At 38.8% G+C, this 21,766-nt stretch overlaps 1 protein-coding gene across 1 annotated transcript in view; it reads right to left on the bottom strand.

The window, feature by feature from the left end:
* Positions 1–21,766, bottom strand: part of LOC126473892 (facilitated trehalose transporter Tret1-like) — a 140,089-nt gene that overhangs the window by 40,981 nt on the left and 77,342 nt on the right. The window contains exon 3 of the mRNA XM_050101232.1: positions 13,698–13,967. Coding sequence (XP_049957189.1) covers positions 13,698–13,967 — 270 coding nt within the window. The remainder of the gene's footprint in view (positions 1–13,697; positions 13,968–21,766) is intronic.

Here is a 21,766-nt window from a genome sequence, read left to right as displayed (position 1 = left end):
TGGCTGCGACAAGTGGAACATCAGCGACCTTGGGGGGTTAATGTATGGTGCGGCATTATGGGAGGAAGAATAATTGGCCCCCATTTTATCGATGGCAATCTAAATGGTGCAATGTATTTCCTACATAATGTTATACCGATGTTACTACAATATGTTTCACTGCATGACAGAATGGCGATGTACTTCCAACATGATGGATGTCCGGCACATAGCTCGCGTGTGGTTGAAGCAGTATTGAATAGCATATTTCATGACAGGTGGATTGGTCGTCGAAGCACCATACCATAGCCCGCACGTTTACCGGATTTGACGTCCCCGGATTTCTTTCTGTGGGGAAATGAGAAGGATATTTGTTATTGTGATCCACCGACAACGCCTGACAACATGGATCAGCGCATTGTCAATGCATCTGCGAACATTACGGAAGGCGAACTACTCGCTGTTGAGAGGAATGTCGTTACACGTTTTGCCAAATGCATTGAGGTTGACGGACATCTTTTTGAGCATTTATTGCATTAATGTAGTATCTACAGGTAATCACGCTGTAACAGCATGCGTTCTCAGAAATGATAAGTTCACAAAGGTACATGTACCACGTTGGAACAACCGAAATAAAATGTTCAAACGTACCTACGTTCTGCAGTTTAATTTAACAAACGTACCTGTTACCAACTTTTCGTCTAAAATTGTGAGCCATATGTTTGTGGCTATTTCAGTGCCATCTATCACAAAGCGAAAATAGCGGTCCAACTAAAACATTCATATTTCTTTATGTACAACACGAATATGTAATAAAAAATGGGGATTCCTATTTAAAAAAAACGCAATAGATATCCATTTGACCTATGGCAGCGCCATCTAACAGGCCAACCATAGCGCCATCTGGTTTCATCCTTCAAGCTAGACGAGTTTCGTTTTTTGCAGTTTTATCGTTTGACGCTTATTTCGTGAGATATTTGGCCCGGTCACGATCAATGGACCACCCTGTATAGAAGGTCTATACAGGGACGATGTTTTTGAGGACAATATTATTGAAATGGAAGAGGATGTAGATGAAGATTAAATGGGAGATGTGATAGTGCGTGAAGAGTTTGACAGAACACTGAAAGACCTAAGTCGAAACGAGGCCCCAGGAATAGGCAACATTCCATTGGAAGTACTGACAGCCTTGGGACAACCAGCCCTGACAAAACTCTACCATCTGGTGAGCAAGATGTATGAGACAGGCGAAATACACTCAGACTTCAAGAAGAATATAATAATTCCAATACCAAAGAAAGCAGGTGTTGACAGATGTGAAAATTACAGAAATATCAGTTTCATAAGCCACGGCTGCAAAATACTAACACGAATTCTTTACAGACGAATGGAAAAACTGGTAGAAGCCGACTTCGAGTAAGATCAGTTTGGATTCCGTAGAAATATTGGAACACGTGAGGCAATACTGACCCTGCGACGTATCTTAGAAGATAGATTAAGGAAAGACAAAACTACGTTTCTAGCACTGGTAGACTTAGAGAAAGCTTTTGACAATGTTGGCAGGAATACCCTCTTTCAAATTCTGGAGGTGGCAGGGATAAAATACAGGGAGCGAAAGGCTATTTACAATTTGTACTGAAACCAGATTGCAGTTATAACAGTCGAGGGGCATAAAAGGGAAGCAGTGTTTGGGGATGGAGTGAGATATGGTTGTAGCCTATGCCAGATGTTATTCAATTTGTATAATGAGCAAGCAGTAAAGGAAACAAAAGAAAAATTTGGAGCAGGAATTAAAATCCATGGAGAAGAAATAAAAACTTTTAGGTTCACCGATTATATTTTAATTCTGTCAGACACAGCAAAGAACCTGGAAGAGCAGCTGAACGGAATGGACAGTGTCTTGAAAGGAGGATATAAGATGAACATCAACAAAAGCAAAACGAGGACATTGGAATGTAGTCGAATCAAATTGGGTGATGCTGAGGGAATTAGATTGGGAAATGAGACGCTTAAAGTCGTACATGAGTTTTGCTATTTGGGGAGCAAAATAACTGATGATGGTCGAAGTAGAGAGGATATAAAATGTAGACTGGCAGTTTCAAGAAAAGCGTTTCTGAAGAAGAGAAATTTGTTAACATCGAGTATAGATTTAAGTGTCAGGAAGTCGTTTCTGAAAGTATTTGTTTGGAGTGTAGCCATATATGGGTGTGAAACGTGGACGATAAATAGTTTGGACAAGAAGAGAATAGAAGCTTTCGAAACGTGGTGCTACAGAAGAATGCTGAAGATTAGATGGGTAGATCACATAACTAATGAGGAGGTATTGAATGCAACTGGGGAGAGCCGCACGGGATTAGCCGAGCGGTCTTAGGCGCTGCAGTCATAGACTGTGTGGCTGGTACTGGCGGAGGTTCGAGTCCTCCCTCGGGCTTGGGTGTGTGTGTCTGTCGTTAGGATAATTTAGGTTAAGTAGTGTGTAAGCTTAGGGACTGATGACCTTAGCAGTTAAGTCCCATAAGATTTCACATACATTTGAACATTTTTTTTGAACATTTGAACATTTTTGATTTTGGGGAGAAGTGAAATTTGTGGCACAACATGAGTAGAAGAAGGGATCGGTTAGTAGGACATATTCTGAGGCATCAAGGCTCACCTGTTTAGTATTTTAGGGCAGCATGGAGGGTAAAAATCATAGAGGGAGATCAAGAGATGAATAGACTAAACAGATTCAGAACGATGTAGATTGCAGTAGGTACAGGGAGATGAAGAAAGTTGCACAGGGTAGAGTAGCATGGAGAGCTGCATCAAACCAGTCTCTGGACTGAAGACCACCACAACAACAACATTGGCAATAGTGTAGCACATTAACATAAGTATTCTGAAACAGTTGTCCAACCACTGTATTTTCTTGAAGATGTCTGGGCAGGAGATTCAGAACTAATATCAAAATAATATGGTTCTCGCAGAATGCTTCTGTAATCTATAAATATTATCCTTTTAAGCTTAGTTTCCGGAAAAATGGTTCTGTAATTCATTATTGAATTGAAATGTGTGGAATATATTAGTTACTTCTTTTTTAAGTAACCTGTGTCTATCATCAGTACTGCAAATACTGCTGAACTGAAAGCCTCATTAAATCTTGTGCGTGTGTTTTCCAGTGAAGGTTGTGATGCATCTTTAATGACCAAAAATTACGATCCTTTCTTGTATTTCATTGTCTGAGTTACTGTTTTATTAGTATCAGCTCTGAACCTGCTACATCTACCTTTCTAGAATATTTTATGTTCCATATGATGTGTTTTGGTTTACACAATCGAAAGTAAAAGAATTACAGAGAGATAGAGAGGAAATTTACAGAGGTGTATTAATCAGAGAGACGACTTTTACTGATTATGATGATGATGATGATGTAGATGTGGAACTATTGTATATAATAGTATTTGGAACTGTTTACCAACTGAACCAGCAAATGGCAGTGTGCAATTCCTTATTTGATATGTCAGTTGATACGGAATAATGAATTTGTTACAATTTCATGCGACATGGAGGGAAATTTGTTAAGATTTTGCTGTAACATTATGTTGTATAGGGACAATTTTTCAGTGTCACTGCAAAATGTAGTACAACTGGTTGCAGTTTCACTGTAACGTGAAGGATAATTTTTGGATAACAACTGCAATGTGGAAGGCTGTTTAATATAATTTTGCTGTAACAGTCATCAGTTTGCTACATGGAGTGTAATTTGTTGCATTTTCGCTATCACATCGTTTTGTTACAATCTTGCAGTAACATGTGTCAATTTTTTACATGGGGGCAATTTCTTACAGTTTTACTGAAGACAGTTTGTTACAGTTTCACTGAAGACAATTTGTTACAGTTTCACTAAAGACAATTTGTTACAGTTTTGTTATAATATAGGTCACTTTGATATATGGGGGGCAACTGGTTAAAGTATCATGAAGAGCAGTTTGTGGGCAGTTTGTTACAGTTTTGCTGCCACATGGACAAATTGCTTAGAATTTTAAAGCAGCATATATATATATATATATATATATATATATATATATATATATATATATATATATATGCTGCTTTAAAATTATATATATATATATAAAATTATATATATATATATATATATATATATATATATATATATATATGCTGCTTTAAAATTCTAAGCAATTTGTCCATATATATATATATATATATATATATATATATATATATATATATATATGGTGAGTCATATCCCCTTTATTTCGTGAACCGTTACACGTATCGAAACGCGGTTTTCGGCAAAAGTTTGAGCGTCGAGGGTTACTTATATTTAAATGTTTTTAGCGCTGTAATCAAATGAGATACTGAAGTACGAACGTTTTTTTAAATGAAAGAGTTTACATTTTATAACTGCATTTGATAGCCTTTGACAAGACAACTATAGTGACATAGTGTTTGTTAATGTTGACGTTGAAACCTGTCTTTAAAAAATTCGAGAAATGTCTTAGAATATGAGTGCGCAGTGGCCAGAAACATTATTTGCTGTGCAAACACTGCAGAGCAGGCGTCTCGAACCAGGCTGCGTAGTCGTATACCGTAAGGTAGGCCTGCACTACGAGGATATAGCTTTATTTCCCCCTGAACCCTTGAACCAGCTTACGACCTAGGTGCAGGTTCATCTACGAATGTTGTATATGGAAATATGACATAGGCTAGAATCTAGAGTATTAAAAAGGCCTTAGGAAAACTGTTTCATATTTATGCATCCTCCCAGATTTACATGAGGTGAAACAGAGAAATGAATTTTTTATTCTTCAAAAATAAAGAGGTCTTATACGCTGCAAATAGCAACTACTTTACTAAATATCTAAACGTTAGAAGGAAAATTTGACCTATCTTTTCCTTTATGTGCTTCTTAGAGGTAAAGTACGTACTGTCAGAGAACTGTCTCTACCTGCACTGCTTTAAACTATATGATGTGGGATACGTTCATTGAACTACAGATTTTATTAAAAATACTGTGGTGATCACTTGTAAACTGCAAAATAAATATTCCTCTTAACGAAATATCGTTTCATGTTGAACATAAACACGTAATGACAGTGTTACCAGCTATTTGCAAAACACGCTGTCGACTTTTTGACACTGCAATGCAATTTCGTACACACGTAAGTGAAATTAATAACAACGATTTGGTAACCACCCAAATCAGTCAAGGCACGTTTGCAGTAGCTGTTCGAAAGAACGATGAACATATGTAATTACAGTGGATGATATAGTAGAGCATGCACTGTCGATTCGACGACTCATATCGTCTGATGCAGATTGGTCTTCGTCATAGACTGCGTCTTTGAGGGCTCCCCAAAGAAAGAAATCAAGCGGAGTCATATCGGAAGACCTCGCAGGCCATTTGACAAAAGCATTTCGTCCTTTCGAACACCCAGGAAAGTTCTCATTCACTATTTTCTTTGCAACACGGGACGAGTGAGCTGGGCAACCGTCGCGTGTAACCATATACACTGCCGAATGTACAGCCGTACCTCTTCTGGAGGAACAGACAGAAGGTTTGTCAGAAATTGTGCATACGTAAGTCTATTTAGAACGCCTTAGATAGTGTAAGGTCCCACAATGAAATTTCCTATGATCTACATCTACATCTACGTGATTACTCTGCTATTCACAATAAAGTGCCTGGCAGAAGGTTCGAGCTGTCTCTCCACCGTTCCACTCTCGAACGGCACGCGGGAAAAACGAGCACTTTAATTTTTCTGTGCTAGCCCTGATTTCTCTTATTTTATTGTGATGATCATTTCTCCTTATGTAGGTGGGTACCACCAAAATGTTTTCGCAACCGGAGGAGACAACATGTGATTGAAATTTCATGAGAAGATCCCGTCACAACGAAAAATGCCTTTGTTTTAATGATTGATACTCCAATTCACGTATCATGTCTGTGACTCTATCTCCCCTATTTCGCGATAATACAAAACGATCTGCCCATCTTTGTACTTTTTCAATGTCATCCACCAATCCCACCTGATACGGATCCCGCACCGCACAGCAATACTCCAGAATAGGGCGGACAAGCGTGGTGTAAACAGTCTCTTTAGTAGACCTGTTGCACCATCTAAGTGTTCTGCCAGTGAATCGCAGTCTTTGGTTTGCTCTACCCACACTATTATCAATGTGATCGTTCCAATTTAGGTTATTTGCAATTGTAATCCCTAAGTATTTAGCTGAATTTACAGCCTTCAGATTTGTGTGACCTATTGCGTAATCGAAATTTAGCTGATTTCTTTTAGTACTCATGTGAATAGCTTCACACTTTTCTTTATACAGGGCCAATTGCCACTTTTCGCACCATGCAGATATCTTATCTAAATCATTTTACAAGTCGTTTTGGTCATCTGATGACTTTACAAAACGGTAAATGACAGCATCTTCTGCAAACAATCTAAGACGGCTACTCAGATTGTCTCCTATGTCGTTAATACAGATCAGGAACAAAAGAGAGCCTATTACACTTTCTTGGGGAACGCCGGATATTACTTCCGTTTTACTCGATGACTTTCCGTCTATTACTACGAACTGTGACCTTTCTGACAGGAAATCACGAATTCAGTCGCACAACTGAGGCGATACTCCGTAGGCACGCAGTTTGGTTAGAAGACGCTTGTGAGGAACGGTGTCGAAAGCCTTCTGTAAATCTCAAAATATGGAATCAATTTCATATCCCCTGTCGATAGCACTCATTACTTCGTGAGTATAAAGAGCTAGTTGTGTTCCACAAGAATGATATTTTCTGAATCCGTGGTGACTATGTGTCAATAAATCGTTTTCTTCGAGGTACTTCATAATGTTCGAATACAGTACATGTTCCAAACCACTACTGCAAACCGACGTTAGTGATATAGGCCTGTTATTCAGCGGATTACTCCTATTTTCCTTTTTGGGTGTTGGTGTTACTTGAGCAATTTTCCAGTCTTTAGGTACGGATCTTTCTGTGAGCGAGTGGTTGTATATAATTGCTAAATATGGAGCTATTTTATCAGCATACTCTGAGAGGAATCTGACTGGTATACAACCTGGACCGGAGGCCTTGCCTTTATTAAGTGATTTAAGTGCTTTGTTACGCCGTGGATATCTATTTCTATGTTTCTCATCTTGGCAGTTGTTGTTGATTGGAATTCAGGAATATTTACTTCGTCTTCTTTGGTGAAGGAGTTTCGGAAAACCGTTTTTAATAATTCTGCTTTAGCGGCACTGTCATCAGTGACTTCACCGTTGTTATCGCGCAGTATTGATTGTGTCTTGCCACTGGTGTGCTTTATGTATGACCAGAATCTCTTTGGGTTTTATGCCAGATTATGAGACAGAATTTCGTGTGGAAATTATTAAAAGCATCTCGCATTGAAGTACGCGCCATATTTCGAACTTCTCTAAAACTTTGCCAATCTTGGGGATTTTGCATTCTTTTAAATTTGGCATGCTTTTTTAGTTGCTTCTGCAACAACGATCTGACCCATTTTGTGTACCATGGGGGATCAGTACCATCACTTATTAATTTATGCGGTATATGTCTCTCAATTTCTGTTGATACTATCTCTTTGAAAACATTCCACAACTTTCCTACACTTACATGATCAGATCGGAAGGAGTGAAGACTGTCCCTTAAAAAGGCGTTAAGAGCATTTTTATCAGATATACTTTGCGTTCATTTTTGATGGTTGTAGGTATTACGGTGTTCAGCTCAGCAGAAACTGCCTTGTGGTGGCTAATCCCTGTATTCATCACGATACTATTTCTCCAGGATTGTTGTTGTTGTTGTGGTCTTCAGTCCTCAGACTGGTTTGACGCAGCTCTCCATGCTACTCTATCCTGTGCAAGCTTCTTTATCTCCCAGTACCTACTGCAACCTACATCCTCCTGTATTTGTCTAGTGTATTCATCTCTTGGTCTCCCTCTCCGATTTTTACCCTCCACGCTGCCCTCCAATACTAAATTGGTGATCCCTTGATGCCTCAGAGCATGTCCTACCAACCGATCCCTTCTTCTAGTCAAGTTGTGCCACAAGCTCCGCTTCTCCCCAATTCCACTCAATACCTCCTCATTAGTTATGTGATCTACCCATCTAATCTTCAGCATTCTTCTGTAGCACCACATTTCGAAAGATTCTATTCTCTTCTTGTCTAAACTATTTATCGTCCATGTTTCACTTCCATACATGGTACACTCCATACAAATACTTTCAGAAACGACTTCCTAACACTTAAATCTATACTCCATGTTTGCAAATTTCTCTTCTTCAGAAACGCTTTCCTTGCCACTGCCGGTCTACATTTTATATCCTCTCTACTTCGACCATCATCAGTTATTTTGCTCCCCAAATAGCAAACCTCTTTTACTACTTTAAGTGTCTCATTTCCTAATCTAATTCTCTCGGCATCACCCAACTTAAATCGATTACATTCCATTATCCTCGTTATGCTTTTGTTGATATTCATCTTATATCCTCCTTTCAAGACACTATCCATTCCGTTCAACTGCTCTTCTAAGTTCTTTGCTGTCTCTGACAGAAGTACAATGTCATCGGCGAACCTCATAGTTTTTATTTCTTCTCCATGGATTTTAATACCTACTCCGAATTTTTCTTTTGTTTCCTTCACTGCTTGCTCAATATACAGATTGAATAGCATCGGGGAGAGGCTACAACCCCGTCTCACTCCTTTCCCAACCGCTGCTTCCCTTGCATGTACCTCAACTCTTATAACTGCCATCTGGGTTCTATACAAATTGTAAATAGCCTTACGCTCCCTGTATTTTACCCTTGCCACCTTCAGAATTTGATAGAGAGTATTCCAGTCAACATTGTCAAAAGCTTTCTCTAAGTCTACAAATGCTGGAAAAGTAGGTTTGCCTTTCCTTAATCTTTGTTCTAAGATACGTCGTAGGGTCAGTATTGCCTCACATGTTCCAATATTTCTGCGGAACCTAAACTGATCTTCCCCGAGGTCGGCTTCTACCAGTTTTTCCATTCGTCTGTAAAGAATTCGTGTTAGTATTTTGCAGCAGTGGCTCATGAAACTGATATTTCGGTAAATTTCACATCTGTCAACACCTACTTTCTTTGGGATTGGAATTATTATATTCTTCTTGAAGTCCGAGAGTATTTCGCCTGTTTCATACATCTTGCTCAAAAGATGGTAGAGATTTGTCAGGACTGTCTCTCCCAAGGCCGTCAGTAGTTCCAATGGAATGTTGTCTACTCCCGGGGCCTTGTTTCGACTCAGGTCTTTCAGTGCTCTGTCAAACTCTTCACGCAGTATCGTATCTCCCATTTCATCTTCATCTACATCCTCTTCCATTTCCATAATATTGTCCTCAAGTACATCGCCCTTGTATAGACCCTCTATATACTCCTTCTACCTTTCTGCTTTCCTTTCTTTGCTTAGTACTGGGTTCCCATCTGAGCTCTTGATATTCATACAAGTGGTTCTCTTTTCTCCAAAGGTCTCTTTAATATTCCTGTAGGCAGTATCTATCTTACCCCTAGTGAGATAAGCCTCTACGTCCTTACATTTCTCCTCTAGCCATCCCTGCTTAGCCATTTTGCACTTTCTGTCGATCTCATTTTTGAGACGTTTGTATTTCTTTTTGCCTGCTTCATTTACTGCATTTTTGTATTTTCTCCTTTCATCAATTAAATTCAATATTTCTTCTGTTACCCAAGGATTTCTCCTAACCCTCGTCTTTTTACCTACTTGATCCTCTGCTGCCTTTACTACTTCATCCCTCAAAGCTACTCATTCTTCTTCTACTATATTTCTTTCCCCCAATCCTGTCAATTGTTCCCTTATGCTCTCCCTGAAACTCTGTACAACCTCTGGTTTAGTCAGTTTATCCAGGTCCCATCTCCTCAAATTCCCACCTTTTTGCTGTTTCTTCAGTTTTAATCTACAGTTCATAACCAATAGATTGTGGTCAGAGTCCACATCAGCCCCTGGAAATGTCTTACAATTTAAAACCTGGTTCCTAAATCTCTGTCTTACCATTATATAATCTATCTGATACCTTTTAGTATCTCCAGGCTTCTTCCATGTATACAACCTTCTTTTATGATTCTTGAACCAAGTGTTAGCTTTGATTAAGTTGTGCTCTATGTAAATTTCTACCAGGTGGCTTCCTCTTTCATTTCTTAACCCCAATCCATATTCACCTACTACCTTTCCTTCTCTCCCTTTTCCTACTACCGAATTCCAGTCACCCATGACTATTAAATTTTCGTCTCCCTTCACTATATGAATAATTTCTTTTATTTCATCACACATTTCTTCAATGTCTTCGCCATCTGCAGAGCTAGTTGGCATATAAACTTGTACCACTGTAGTAGGCGTGGGCTTCGTGTCTGTCTTGGCCACAATAAGGCGTTCACTATGCTGTTTGTAGTAGCTCTTCCGCACTCCTATTTTTTTATTCATTCTCCAGGATTATTTGCTGCTAAAAGCTCAAGTATGCTTTCGCAACCATTTATGCTTCGAGTGGGCTCATGAACTAATCAATTGTTCAAAAAAGTTTTCTGAGAAAGCATTCAGTACAATTTAGAATGACGTTTTATGCCTGCCGCCGGCTTTAAACGTATAATTTTTCCAGCTTATCGAGGGTAAATTGAAGTCACCACCGACTATAATTGTATGAGTGGGGTACTTATTTGAAATGAGACTCAAGTTTTCTTTGAACTGTTCAGCAACTATATCTTCTGAGTCGGGTGGTCGGTAAAACGATCCAATTAATAGTTCAGTCCGATTATCAGGTATAACCTCTACCCATACTATTTCACACGAACTATCTACTTAAATTTCTCTGCAATGGAAACTACCTCTGACAGCAATAAATACTCCACCACCAACTGTATTTAATCTATGCTTTCTGAACACTGTTAGATCATGTGAAAAAATTTCGGCTGAACTTATTTCCGGCTTTATCCTCTCTCTGTACCTACAATTATTTGAGCTTCAGTGCTTTCTATTAGGGGTTGGAGCTCTGGTTCTTTCCCAGCACAGCTACGACAATTTACAACTACAATACCAATCGTTTCTACAACTGTTTTACCTGCCCACTTTTAGCTGGGCCCCTTCTGTGGTTCCCTGTTGCACCATACGTTCATGCTCCACGGCCGTTGGTGTTGCACCTGACGAAACCAGTGTGGATTTTCGGCTGTTCAATAGTGCATGTTATCCAAATTTACATTAGGGTCGTTTGTAAACATTTCTTCATCGGTAAAGAGCAAACGTTGGAAAAAACGTAGCGCTGTCTCTCAGCTGCTGAAGAGCGAACCGACAAAATTCTGTACGATGTTCGAAATCACCGTTGTCGAGTGCCCAGTGTAGTGGTAGATGATAGGGATGGAAATTTTGTCGGTGCAACATGCGAATGAGAGTCGTCTGCCGGATTCCACATTCCTTAGCAATCTGTCTCGTACCACTGTGCAGGTCAATTAGCGTCGTAGCCAGAACAGCTTCTTCGTGTTCTCTGTCAGTTGCACTCTTCTTTCTTGTCCTCTTTTTGAAGTTCAAGCAGTCTATCCGTACCGCGTTTTAATAACTCGTGCAATTGCCTGGAGCATCGGACACTGGCGATCCAGGTAGGTAGCCCCACACCGCTGTACTATTTTTACGGTATTTTTTTTACATTCACCACATAAAAGTAGCATATCCATCGTCTCCTCATTGGTATATTTGTCTGCAAGCAACGAATATCGAAACAATAATGAATGGCCTGCTGTGCAGACAAGTAAACAGACAAATGTGTTGACATTTTGACACAGCGTAGCACGGGCACCCTTAATTCCGATTATGGCCACCGTTCTCTCACATTCTAGGACATTTCTCGAAATTTTTTACTACATTTTTCAACGTGAACATAAACAAACGCTATACCACTTACTTGTCTTTAAAGAAAAAGATTACAAATATTAGCAAAAAAAGAGAAGCAGACCCCCCTCAAAAGCTATCGAACGCGGTTATAAAAATTATACGGTGTCATTTAAAAATGTATTTGCTTCAATATCTCCGTTGGTACCAGCGCTAAAAACATTAAATAAACAAAAAAAAAAACAGGTGACCCTCCACTCGCTAACATTTGTCAAAAACCGCATTTCGATATGTGTAACCGTTCACGAAATAAAAGGGGTGTTACGTCTTACGTAACTCACCCTGTATAGGGATGAAGTGTCCTCCTCTATGTAAAAGCAGAAGATGACAGCGGTTTGAACTGCAAGATAATGTCAAAACCCTTGAGTCGAGTCATTATAATGTTTGACTGACTTGGTTATCAGGTGAGTTTTTGGTGTACGAATAACATTGTTTGTTTTGATAATTCATGGTGAACTTCAGGCTGTAAGCTATATCAGCAGCGTTTTGCAGACAATTTTTATGTATTTAGATGTACCGAGACCGAGATATGGTCATCGACTAACCTATAATTTAATTAGGTAGTGCTAATTAACATTGTGTGCATTTTAATAAATTATTGAGATGGTTCTTATGCAGAAATATTCAATTTTGAAGCCCATTGTGCTTACAAAGTATGTCTTATATTTTGCTGCAATGTTAGAATTTTTCGAGTTTTGTAATTGCACCTATGTACAACCTGCATGTGTTTTGATAAATAATTTTATTTTCGAAATATCAACTTTGTCATTATCTTTGCTTATCATTCATCTTTGGTCATGTTGTCTGTAAACAAAGTAAAGATTCTCCTTTTACATTGCTGTTTAAGTGATGTATCACAATACAACCACCTTCTTCATTCCTTTGTAAAATGGCGTTTGTTTGAGTATAGTGTTATTTTGTGGTTGAGTATAAGAAATAGAATTTTAGAGAGCCACAGTTCCAATTGGTAAATATTGCACCAGTTTGTTTTGTACTTAACCTCTGTTATGTGTAGTTCAGTTGTAATATAAGGCGTCTGTTATGTTTTCTAGTGATGCGCTATTTTTGGCCCCATAAAATGGTGGCGAAACATTACTGAAAACCTTTAGTGATGACACTACGTTCTATGACAAAACATCAAATTGAAATATCACGACTCTTTGCATATTTACAGTTGTAGCACTTGTAGATGTTGACATATTTAAATTGAGGGTGCATTCTACCCAATACCAAAAGTAGGCCTAATTATTTACAGTCTTCCACTAATTTAGAATGACTATTTGTTTGCCTTCCCCTAATTCAGAATGACTATTTGTTTGCCTAGTATTTTAGCTAACATGATGATGTCAAGGATGATTACATGATGTGCAAATGATAACCTTCAAGGTCAATGATTGTTGGAGGTCATTTCTGATCCAGACATACCTACTCACTTGGGTTATAGCATATGGAGATCACACCATTATTCGAATTTCTGAGGACAATTGTATCTAGAGTGGACCTACATTAACTTCAAGACCATGCTTCAACGTAGATGAACCACTGCACAGGAAGATCACAAATGTCCGATGAATGGGCATTAGCTGTATGGGACAATGGACGGTCCCCTGTCAGTCAGGTTGACGTCCATTTGATTATGGGACATCATTAACCCATTTCTACCAGGACTCTGTGGAGAAAAATGCGAAGGCTTTAGTAGTTGACGACTGACATCACATTCAGCCCCTTCCCATAACTTTTCATCACTGGAAGTTTTCTGCAGAGCTGCCCTCTCAAATATGGACTGACCTTCATCTGACGCAGTTCCGACATGACGTCGCGGTCTGGGTCCCGCAGCCAGCGCAGCGACTTCTCCGCGGCGGCGTCCTTTCCCACAGCCAGCAGGTAGTAGGGCGACTCGGGCATCCAGGCGAAGCACGCCACGGCCACCAGCGGCGTCACCATCCCAATGATCGCCAGTGTTGTGTACGAGACGAACGGGCCCACGCAGTAGTCGATCATGAAGCCGGTCGTCATCGAGACCTGGATCAGCGAGGAGAGCGCGCCTCTGACGTCTGCCTGCCAACGGAAATTACACAATACAGCACTACAGCATTCGAATCCACATTTGAAATGAAACTAATAAAAAAAGTAAAAATCATGGCTAATGACAATACTGAACCCCACACAGTATGTTTCCAAATGCAGTCTTCAACATCTACATGATGTAGACCCGTGTTGATGTTGAACCGTGCATTTGCAAACTTGCATGTGGTAGGTGTGCTTCATCCTTCTACAAATGCAGTTACGAAGAATGTATGGTTTCTTTACTGCATACAGTTCTTGGTAAATCGAACTTTGCAAGCCATGCCATTGGAAACTATTACATAGTAAACGACATCGATGAAACACTGGAGATACTCCTCGCTGCAGACATGTTAAATAATCAGGGATATGACAGGAAGCAAAAAAGTCCAGTAAGCACGATTCTGAACAGCAGGCCTTAAGAGCTAAGAGCATTTTTTCATCTTTGGTACTATTAAGCAAATCTTTTCTGTTGCAAGCTCTTTGCTTTCCATATTTTGGAGATGGTAGAGTGGACCAAAACAAATAAAATGACTAGTAAACATAACTTCTAAACTGCCTATTTTAAGAGCTATGAGCTATGAGCACTTCATCCTCGCTTCTGTGAAATAAATATCTTCTGCTGAGCTCTTAAGATGTGCATTTTTGGACTCAAGTCTACTAGACCTTTTTTTTTGTTTTCGTCTGTGCAACCTCCTACCAAACTACTGAAAGCACAGAGTTAGCAGTAGAAGAGATTTGTTTCACAGTATTAAAAATGAAGAAGTGCTTGTAGTTTTTAAGTAATCCATTGTAGATTAGATTAGATTAGATTTACTTTCATTCCAATTGATTCGTAGTGATGAGGTCCTCCAGGATGTGGAACATGTCACAAAAACAAAAATACATGACAAATATTTACAACTCAAACAAATAAGCTAATGTACCAATCCACAGGTCCTAAGTGGAATGATCGTCATTTTTTAATGAAAACTATATGAAAGAATCATTTTACAAATACTGATGCACTGAATTTAAAATAAAATTTTTTTATATTTATTTATAAGGTAATAAACGTGTAATACAACTACTATAATACTTATTTACAATGACCACCTTACTGCTCTGAAATGGTGCAGAAGTTAGATTGTACTCACACACACACACACACACTTATTTACAATGAACACATTGCTGCACTGAAATTGAGCAGAAGTTATTGTACTTAAATATACATACACACAAATCAGTTGGTTCTACAGAGAAATTCATCAATGGAGTAGAAGGAGTTGGCCACCAATAAATCCTTTTTTCTTCTCTTAAACTGAATTTCATTGATTGTTAAGCTTTTTATGGCTGCTGGTAAGTTATTGAAAATGTGTGTTCCTGAATAATGCACACCTTTTTGTACAAGACTAAGTGACTTTAAGTCCTTGTGAAGATTATTCTTATTTCAAGTATTGATTCCATGAATTGAGCTGTTGGTTTGAAAAAGTGATATATTTCTAATGACAAATTTAATTGAAAAATAAATATGTTGGGAAGCAGTAATTAGTATCCCTAGTTTCCTAAACAGGCTTCTTCAGGATGTTCTTGAGTTCACACCACATATAACGCTTCCTGCACGTTTTTGTGCCCTGAAAACTTTAGCCTGGCTTGATGAATTACCCCAAAAAATAATTCCATATGACATTATGGAATGAAAGTAAGCATAGTATGCCAGTTTTTTCGTTTTTATATCCCCTATGACTGACACAATTCGCATTCCAAATAGAGATTTGTTAAGAGGCTTCAGCAGTTCTGTTTTGTGCTTTTCACAGTTGAATTTATCATCAAGCTGTAATCCCAAGAATTTAACAGCGTCCACTTCTTCTATCTGCTTGTCATCATATGTCAGCCATATACTCGTAGGACTTCCCCTTACAAGTTCTGAACGGCATGTGGTGTGTTTTTTTTTCAAAGTTTAGTTGCAAGGAATTGGCTAGGAACCAGTGATTAATGTCCAGAAATATTTTATAGCTAATCTTTCTAAGACTACACTTGATTTGCTATTTATTGCAATGTTTGTATCATCGGCAAACAAAACGAACTTGGCATCTGGTAATGTTACTGATGAAAGGTCGTAGAAATACATAAGAAAAAGTAAGAGCTCTAAAATGGAACCTTGTGGGACCCCACATGTAATTAGTTCCCAGTTGGATGATGCCTGATAGCTTGATACATGTCTCTTTCCTAATAACACCCTTCGTTTCCTGCCAGAGATATAAGATTTGAACCATTTTGCAACATTTCCTGTTACACTATAATATTCTAATTTACTTAAAAGAATATTGTGATTTACGTAGTCAAATGCCTTTGACAGATCACAAAATATACCAGTTGCCTGCAATTTTTTATCTAATGAATTACACACATTTTCACTTCAGTGTAGATAGCCTTCTCAATATCAGAACCCTTTAGAAATCCGAACTGTGACGTTGACAGTATGTTATTTGAGATGTTGTTGTTGTGGTCTTCAGTCCTGAGACTGGTTTGATGCAGCTCTCCATGCTACTTTGAGATAAGATGGTTATAAAGCCGATTGTACATTACTTTTTCTAAAATTTTTGAGAACGCTGGCAAAAGTGAAATTGGACGGAACTTTGATGCTATTTCTTTATCTCCCTTGTTAAACAGTGGCTTAACTTCAGCACATTTTAACCATTCAGGAAATATTCCACTCATAAATGATTGGTTACACAGATAGCTTAATATGTTACTTAACTCAGAACCACATTCTTTAATTAGCTTTGTTGATATTTCATTATACCCACTAGACGTTTTTGATTTTAAAAATTTTATAATGGACATTATTTCTGCTGGGGTAGTGAGGGTCAAATTCATGTTATGGAAGTTACTTGAAATGTCTGGTTCTGAGGTACTCCATAGCAGCATCTACGGAACCTGGCAACTCCATCTTTTCAGTAACAGTTATGAAATGTTTGTTAAAAATTTCTGCAGCACTTTATACATCTGTCAGCAATGTATCATTTAAAATAATACTATTTGTGCCTCTTCATACCTGGTGCTACCAGTCTCCTCCTTCACTAGATCCCATATTGTCTTTATTTTGTTATCTGATATGACTATCTTTTCCTTGTAATATATTTGCTTTGATGTCCGTATTACAGTCTTTAACATTTTGCAGTATTTCTTTTAATGTGCTATAGCATCAACATTGGGACTGTTTCGAATTGACAGATACAGTTTTCTTTTTATTTTACAAGATACCCCTATTCCTTGAGTAATCCATGGCTTCTTTGTAGACTTTGCTCTAACCTTGGTAAGAACCCATGTTTATTAGAAATTTTTGCTTCAAATGGTCTTTCCTGTCACAACCCTGAATTTTGACCATTCCTCCTGGGAAAATCTGTATACACAAACAGTCTAACCTCAATCTTAATAATAATAAAATCAGTAACCCTTTATAATACTATACTCAACAACTCTACCATTCTCTATAACAGAATTAGTATAGTTTATTAATACAGGATGATTATCAACTTCATCCTGATGGATCAACCTGCATCACAAATTCTCATCCCCTATGTGTTAGGTTAGAAGAATCTAGATTTCCTTATGTGTCTTCGATAACTTTAATTTTTAACTTCGTATTTTTGTTTGATGTATTAAATTGCATGAACATTTAGAGATTATAAATTTGCACCCCTCCCCTCCCTTAGCCTAGTCTTGCTCCTCAGCTTGTAAAGCTATTATCGATATTACCTTTATTGGTCTGGTCTAACTTCTTTGTCTGTTTTTATGTAAAGTGACTTCTGTATAACTATGCTCTTTGATATACCATCTATGAAAATGTTTCATTCGCTATTTATGATAATTTATGTAACTGTAATTACTCTATGGATGTAATGTCAAAAGTAATGTGTTGTAAAAGAATGTAAAAGTTAAAACTTTAATTGTAATTTTGGTTTATGCATAGGGAAACTAGGTTTGAATTCATGAAAAGCTCGGTGGGAAGTCCTTCCGCAACGGAAGTGGCTAGGCAGGAATAGAAAAAGTGGATCTGGCGGTCAAACTGCGAAACTCCTTTGTGGCATGAGTCAGACAGGCTTGCAGCCAAAGGGTGGGCATCTTGTGCACTGAAAGAGGCGAGAACAACTGGAAGATTAAATAATATAGACTCAGATGCGGGAGTAATTTGGCTTACTTTTCATTGTGTACTTTGGTTAGCTCTGTACTATGAAAATCCGACGCTAAAAAGAGAATTGTCAGAGCTTGTTACACAGGAAGAACCATGGATACCTTTTTTCGTCTTTTTTTGAGTAGCACAGGAGATCGACGCTGCCACCAGCTTCATCTGAAATTATCAACTGTGTAATGCATACTTGCATGGATCAGTTATATGGTTTCATTTTCATTAACAATTCTGGGTTCTGTAAACTTTGTGCCGAGCCACCATGTTTTATCACTAGTCATTTACCTGGAGAGGGTCCTATCCCAAGTGCTACGACAAAATCTAAGTATCCTATTTTATTGAACTGAAAAGCCATTATCTTCCTTAATGAAAGTAAATAAAATTGGTGAATTTGTGAAGTACATAATTATTTAGTGAGCCTAAGTTTTGAAATACTGCATGTAGTTTTCATAAAGGGATAGTTAATATTTCATCAAAGTACAATTACTAAGAGCGGATTTAAAGTATTTAGTTCAAAGATATTTTTATTGCAATCATAACATGTACAACGTCATGTGTTACGTTGTTAACAGTGTTTCCTGTGTTGTGTTGTGACTGAAGTTCTCAGCCTCGATCTGATTCCACCGATAGATAAGTTTTAGATTTCACATTACAACAACAGTAATCAAGGATGACACGCGTAAAGCTGAAATACTAAACACCTTTTTCCAAATCTGTTTCACAGAGGAAGACCGCGCTGCAGTTCCTTCTCTAAATCCTCGCACAAACGAAAAAATGGCTGACATCGAAATAAGTGTCCAAGGAATAGAAAAGCAACTGGAATCACTCAATAGAGGAAAGTCCACTGGACCTGACGGGATACCAATTCGATTCTACACAGAGTACGCGAAAGAACTTGGCCCCCTTCTAACAGCCGTGTACCGAAAGTCTCTAGAGGAACGGAGGGTTCCAAATGATTGGAAAAGAGCACAGGTGGTCCCAGTCTTCAAGAAGGGTCGTCGAGCAGATGCGCAAAACTATAGACCTATATCTCTGACGTCGATCTGTTGTAGAATTTTAGAACATGTTTTTTGCTCGAGTATCATGTCGTTTTTGGACACCCAGAATCTACTATGTAGGAATCAACATGGATTCCGGAAACAGCGATCGTGTGAGACCCAACTCGCTTTATTTGTTCATGAGACCCAGAAAATATTAGATACAGGCCCCCAGGCTGATGCTATTTTTCTTGACTTCTGGAAGGCGTTCGATACAGTTCCGCACTGTCGCCTGATAAACAAAGTAAGAGCCTACGGAATATCAGACCAGCTGTGTGGCTGGATTGAAGAGTTTTTAGCAAACAGAACACAACATGTTGTTATCAATGGAGAGACGTCTACAGACGTTAAAGTAACCTCTGGCGTGCCACAGGGGAGTGTTATGGGACCATTGCTTTTCACAATATATATAAATGACCTAGTAGATAGTGTCGGAAGTACCATGCGGCTTTTCGCGGATGATGCTGTAGTATACAGAGAAGTTGCAGCATTAGAAAATTGTAGCGAAATGCAGGAAGATCTGCAGCGGATAGGCACTTGGTGCAGGGAGTGGCAACTGTCCCTTAACATAGACAAATGTAATGTATTGCGAATACGTAGAAAGAAGGATCCTTTATTGTATGATTATATGATAGCGGAACAAACACTGGTAGCAGTTACTTGTGTAAAATATCTGGGAATATACGTACAGAACGATTTGAAGTGGAACGATCATATAAAATTAATTGTTGGTAAGGCGGGTACCAGGTTGAGATTCATTGGGAGAGTGCTTAGAAAATGTAGTCCATCAACAAAGGAGGTGGCTTACAAAACACTCGTTCGACCTATACTTGAGTATTGCTCATCAGTGTGGGATCCGTACCAGATCGGTTTGACAGAGGAGATAGAGAAGATCCAAAGAAGAGCGGCGCGTTTCGTCACAGGGTTATTTGGTAACCGTGATAGCGTTACGGAGATGTTTAATAAACTCAAGTGGCAGACTCTGCAAGAGAGGCGCTCTGCATCGCGGTGTAGATTGCTCGCCAGGTTTCGAGAGGGTGCGTTTCTGGATGAGGTATCGAATATATTGCTTCCCCCTGCTTATACCTCCCGAGGAGATCACGAATGAAAAATTAGAGAGATTAGAGCGCGCACGGAGGCTTTCAGACAGTCGTTCTTCCCGCGAACCATACGCGACTGGAACAGGAAAGGGAGGTAATGACAGTGGCACGTAAAGTGCCCTCCGCCACACACCGTTGGGTGGCTTGCGGAATATAAATGTAGAATGTAGATGTAGATGTAGATGTATAAGCAATTGGCTAGAAACATTCAAACTACGCTAAATCCAGGTTTCACATGTTACACTTGAGCTAAATAATATCAGGAAGTGAATATTCCTTGAGAATGCAAATAATGATCAGTACAAAAGATACAATTACTTTATAACTATTTCAATAGTAGTAATTTCCTGTAGTTAAACTGACAAAAGATCCTCTTCTCCTAGTCAGTACTGCTCCACCATTAGTAAGCATTTACCTGTAAATATCATTGTCTTCCTACTGTAATGCACATACAGTGTTACTAAGAGCCAGTTGATGCCTAAACATATTAATACTCATCCTGTGTAGTTAAAGTCAAATCACCGGTGTATAACTTGCTTAATTGTGCTACTATCTTCCATCTTACCAGAAAACACAAGTTCAGTATCTAGTAAATTCAACCACAATAGGTAACTTTCTTTATAGACCATGTTAGTACTTGGTGCAACTTTGCCTAATTAGGATGGCGACCTTTACCTTTTGCGTAATTACAGTTTATTTTATTAGTAATAGAAACTTGGTTCGATTCCCATTTGTTTTTGATGTTGTTTCCTCTCAACAGCAATCTTTCCAGAGTCGAAAAACAGTCCAATAGCTTTCCAATGCGCATAGTCACAATCACAAAAATAAAAATTCTTTCACAGGAGTAACATTATCAGTATATTACTAATCTGATAGTATGCAGTAGTCTTATAACCTCCCCTTCCCCACCCAACACTCCACTCACTCCTCCCTCTCCCATCTCCTCCCATTTCCACCCCTCCTCTCCTTCTGTCTTCCCTCCCCTTCCCTTTCCTCCCCACCTCGCTTGTCCTCTCCCTTCCCCACCATTCCCTTCCACTCCTCTCAACTGTATCCCTTCTCCTTATCTCTCCTCTCCTTCCTTTCCTCTCTTTCCTTCCCCTTATTCTCCCCACTGTCGGCTTTCCTCCTCCCCACACGTTACCTCCTTCCTTCCCCTACGTGTTACATGCACATGCACATGCACAGCGTTAGTTTTACTTAGTATGCAAATATGACATTAAATTGAATAACTTTGCAAACTTTGCCAGAAAGCGAAATTTCAATTTAAGGCTGGTCAACATTTTTGCTGTAACCCTTTTCTGTTACTAAAGTAATCTCCATGGACAAACAGATTCGTCCATGTTGCTCCTGTGCTGTGTTAGTTTACTTGTCATTGGAACGCTTGTCATGGCGGTTAGAAGTGACTGTACGTGAGGTGACGTGTTCAAACTAAAGAACTGTGTTTACTATGCCCATGTATGCTTCTTGGTGCGAACCAAC

This window comes from Schistocerca serialis, chromosome 4, assembly GCF_023864345.2.
Source record: "Schistocerca serialis cubense isolate TAMUIC-IGC-003099 chromosome 4, iqSchSeri2.2, whole genome shotgun sequence".
In the NCBI taxonomy this organism is placed as follows: Eukaryota; Metazoa; Arthropoda; class Insecta; order Orthoptera; family Acrididae; genus Schistocerca; species Schistocerca serialis.
This window is presented reverse-complemented; position numbering and strand designations above follow the sequence as displayed.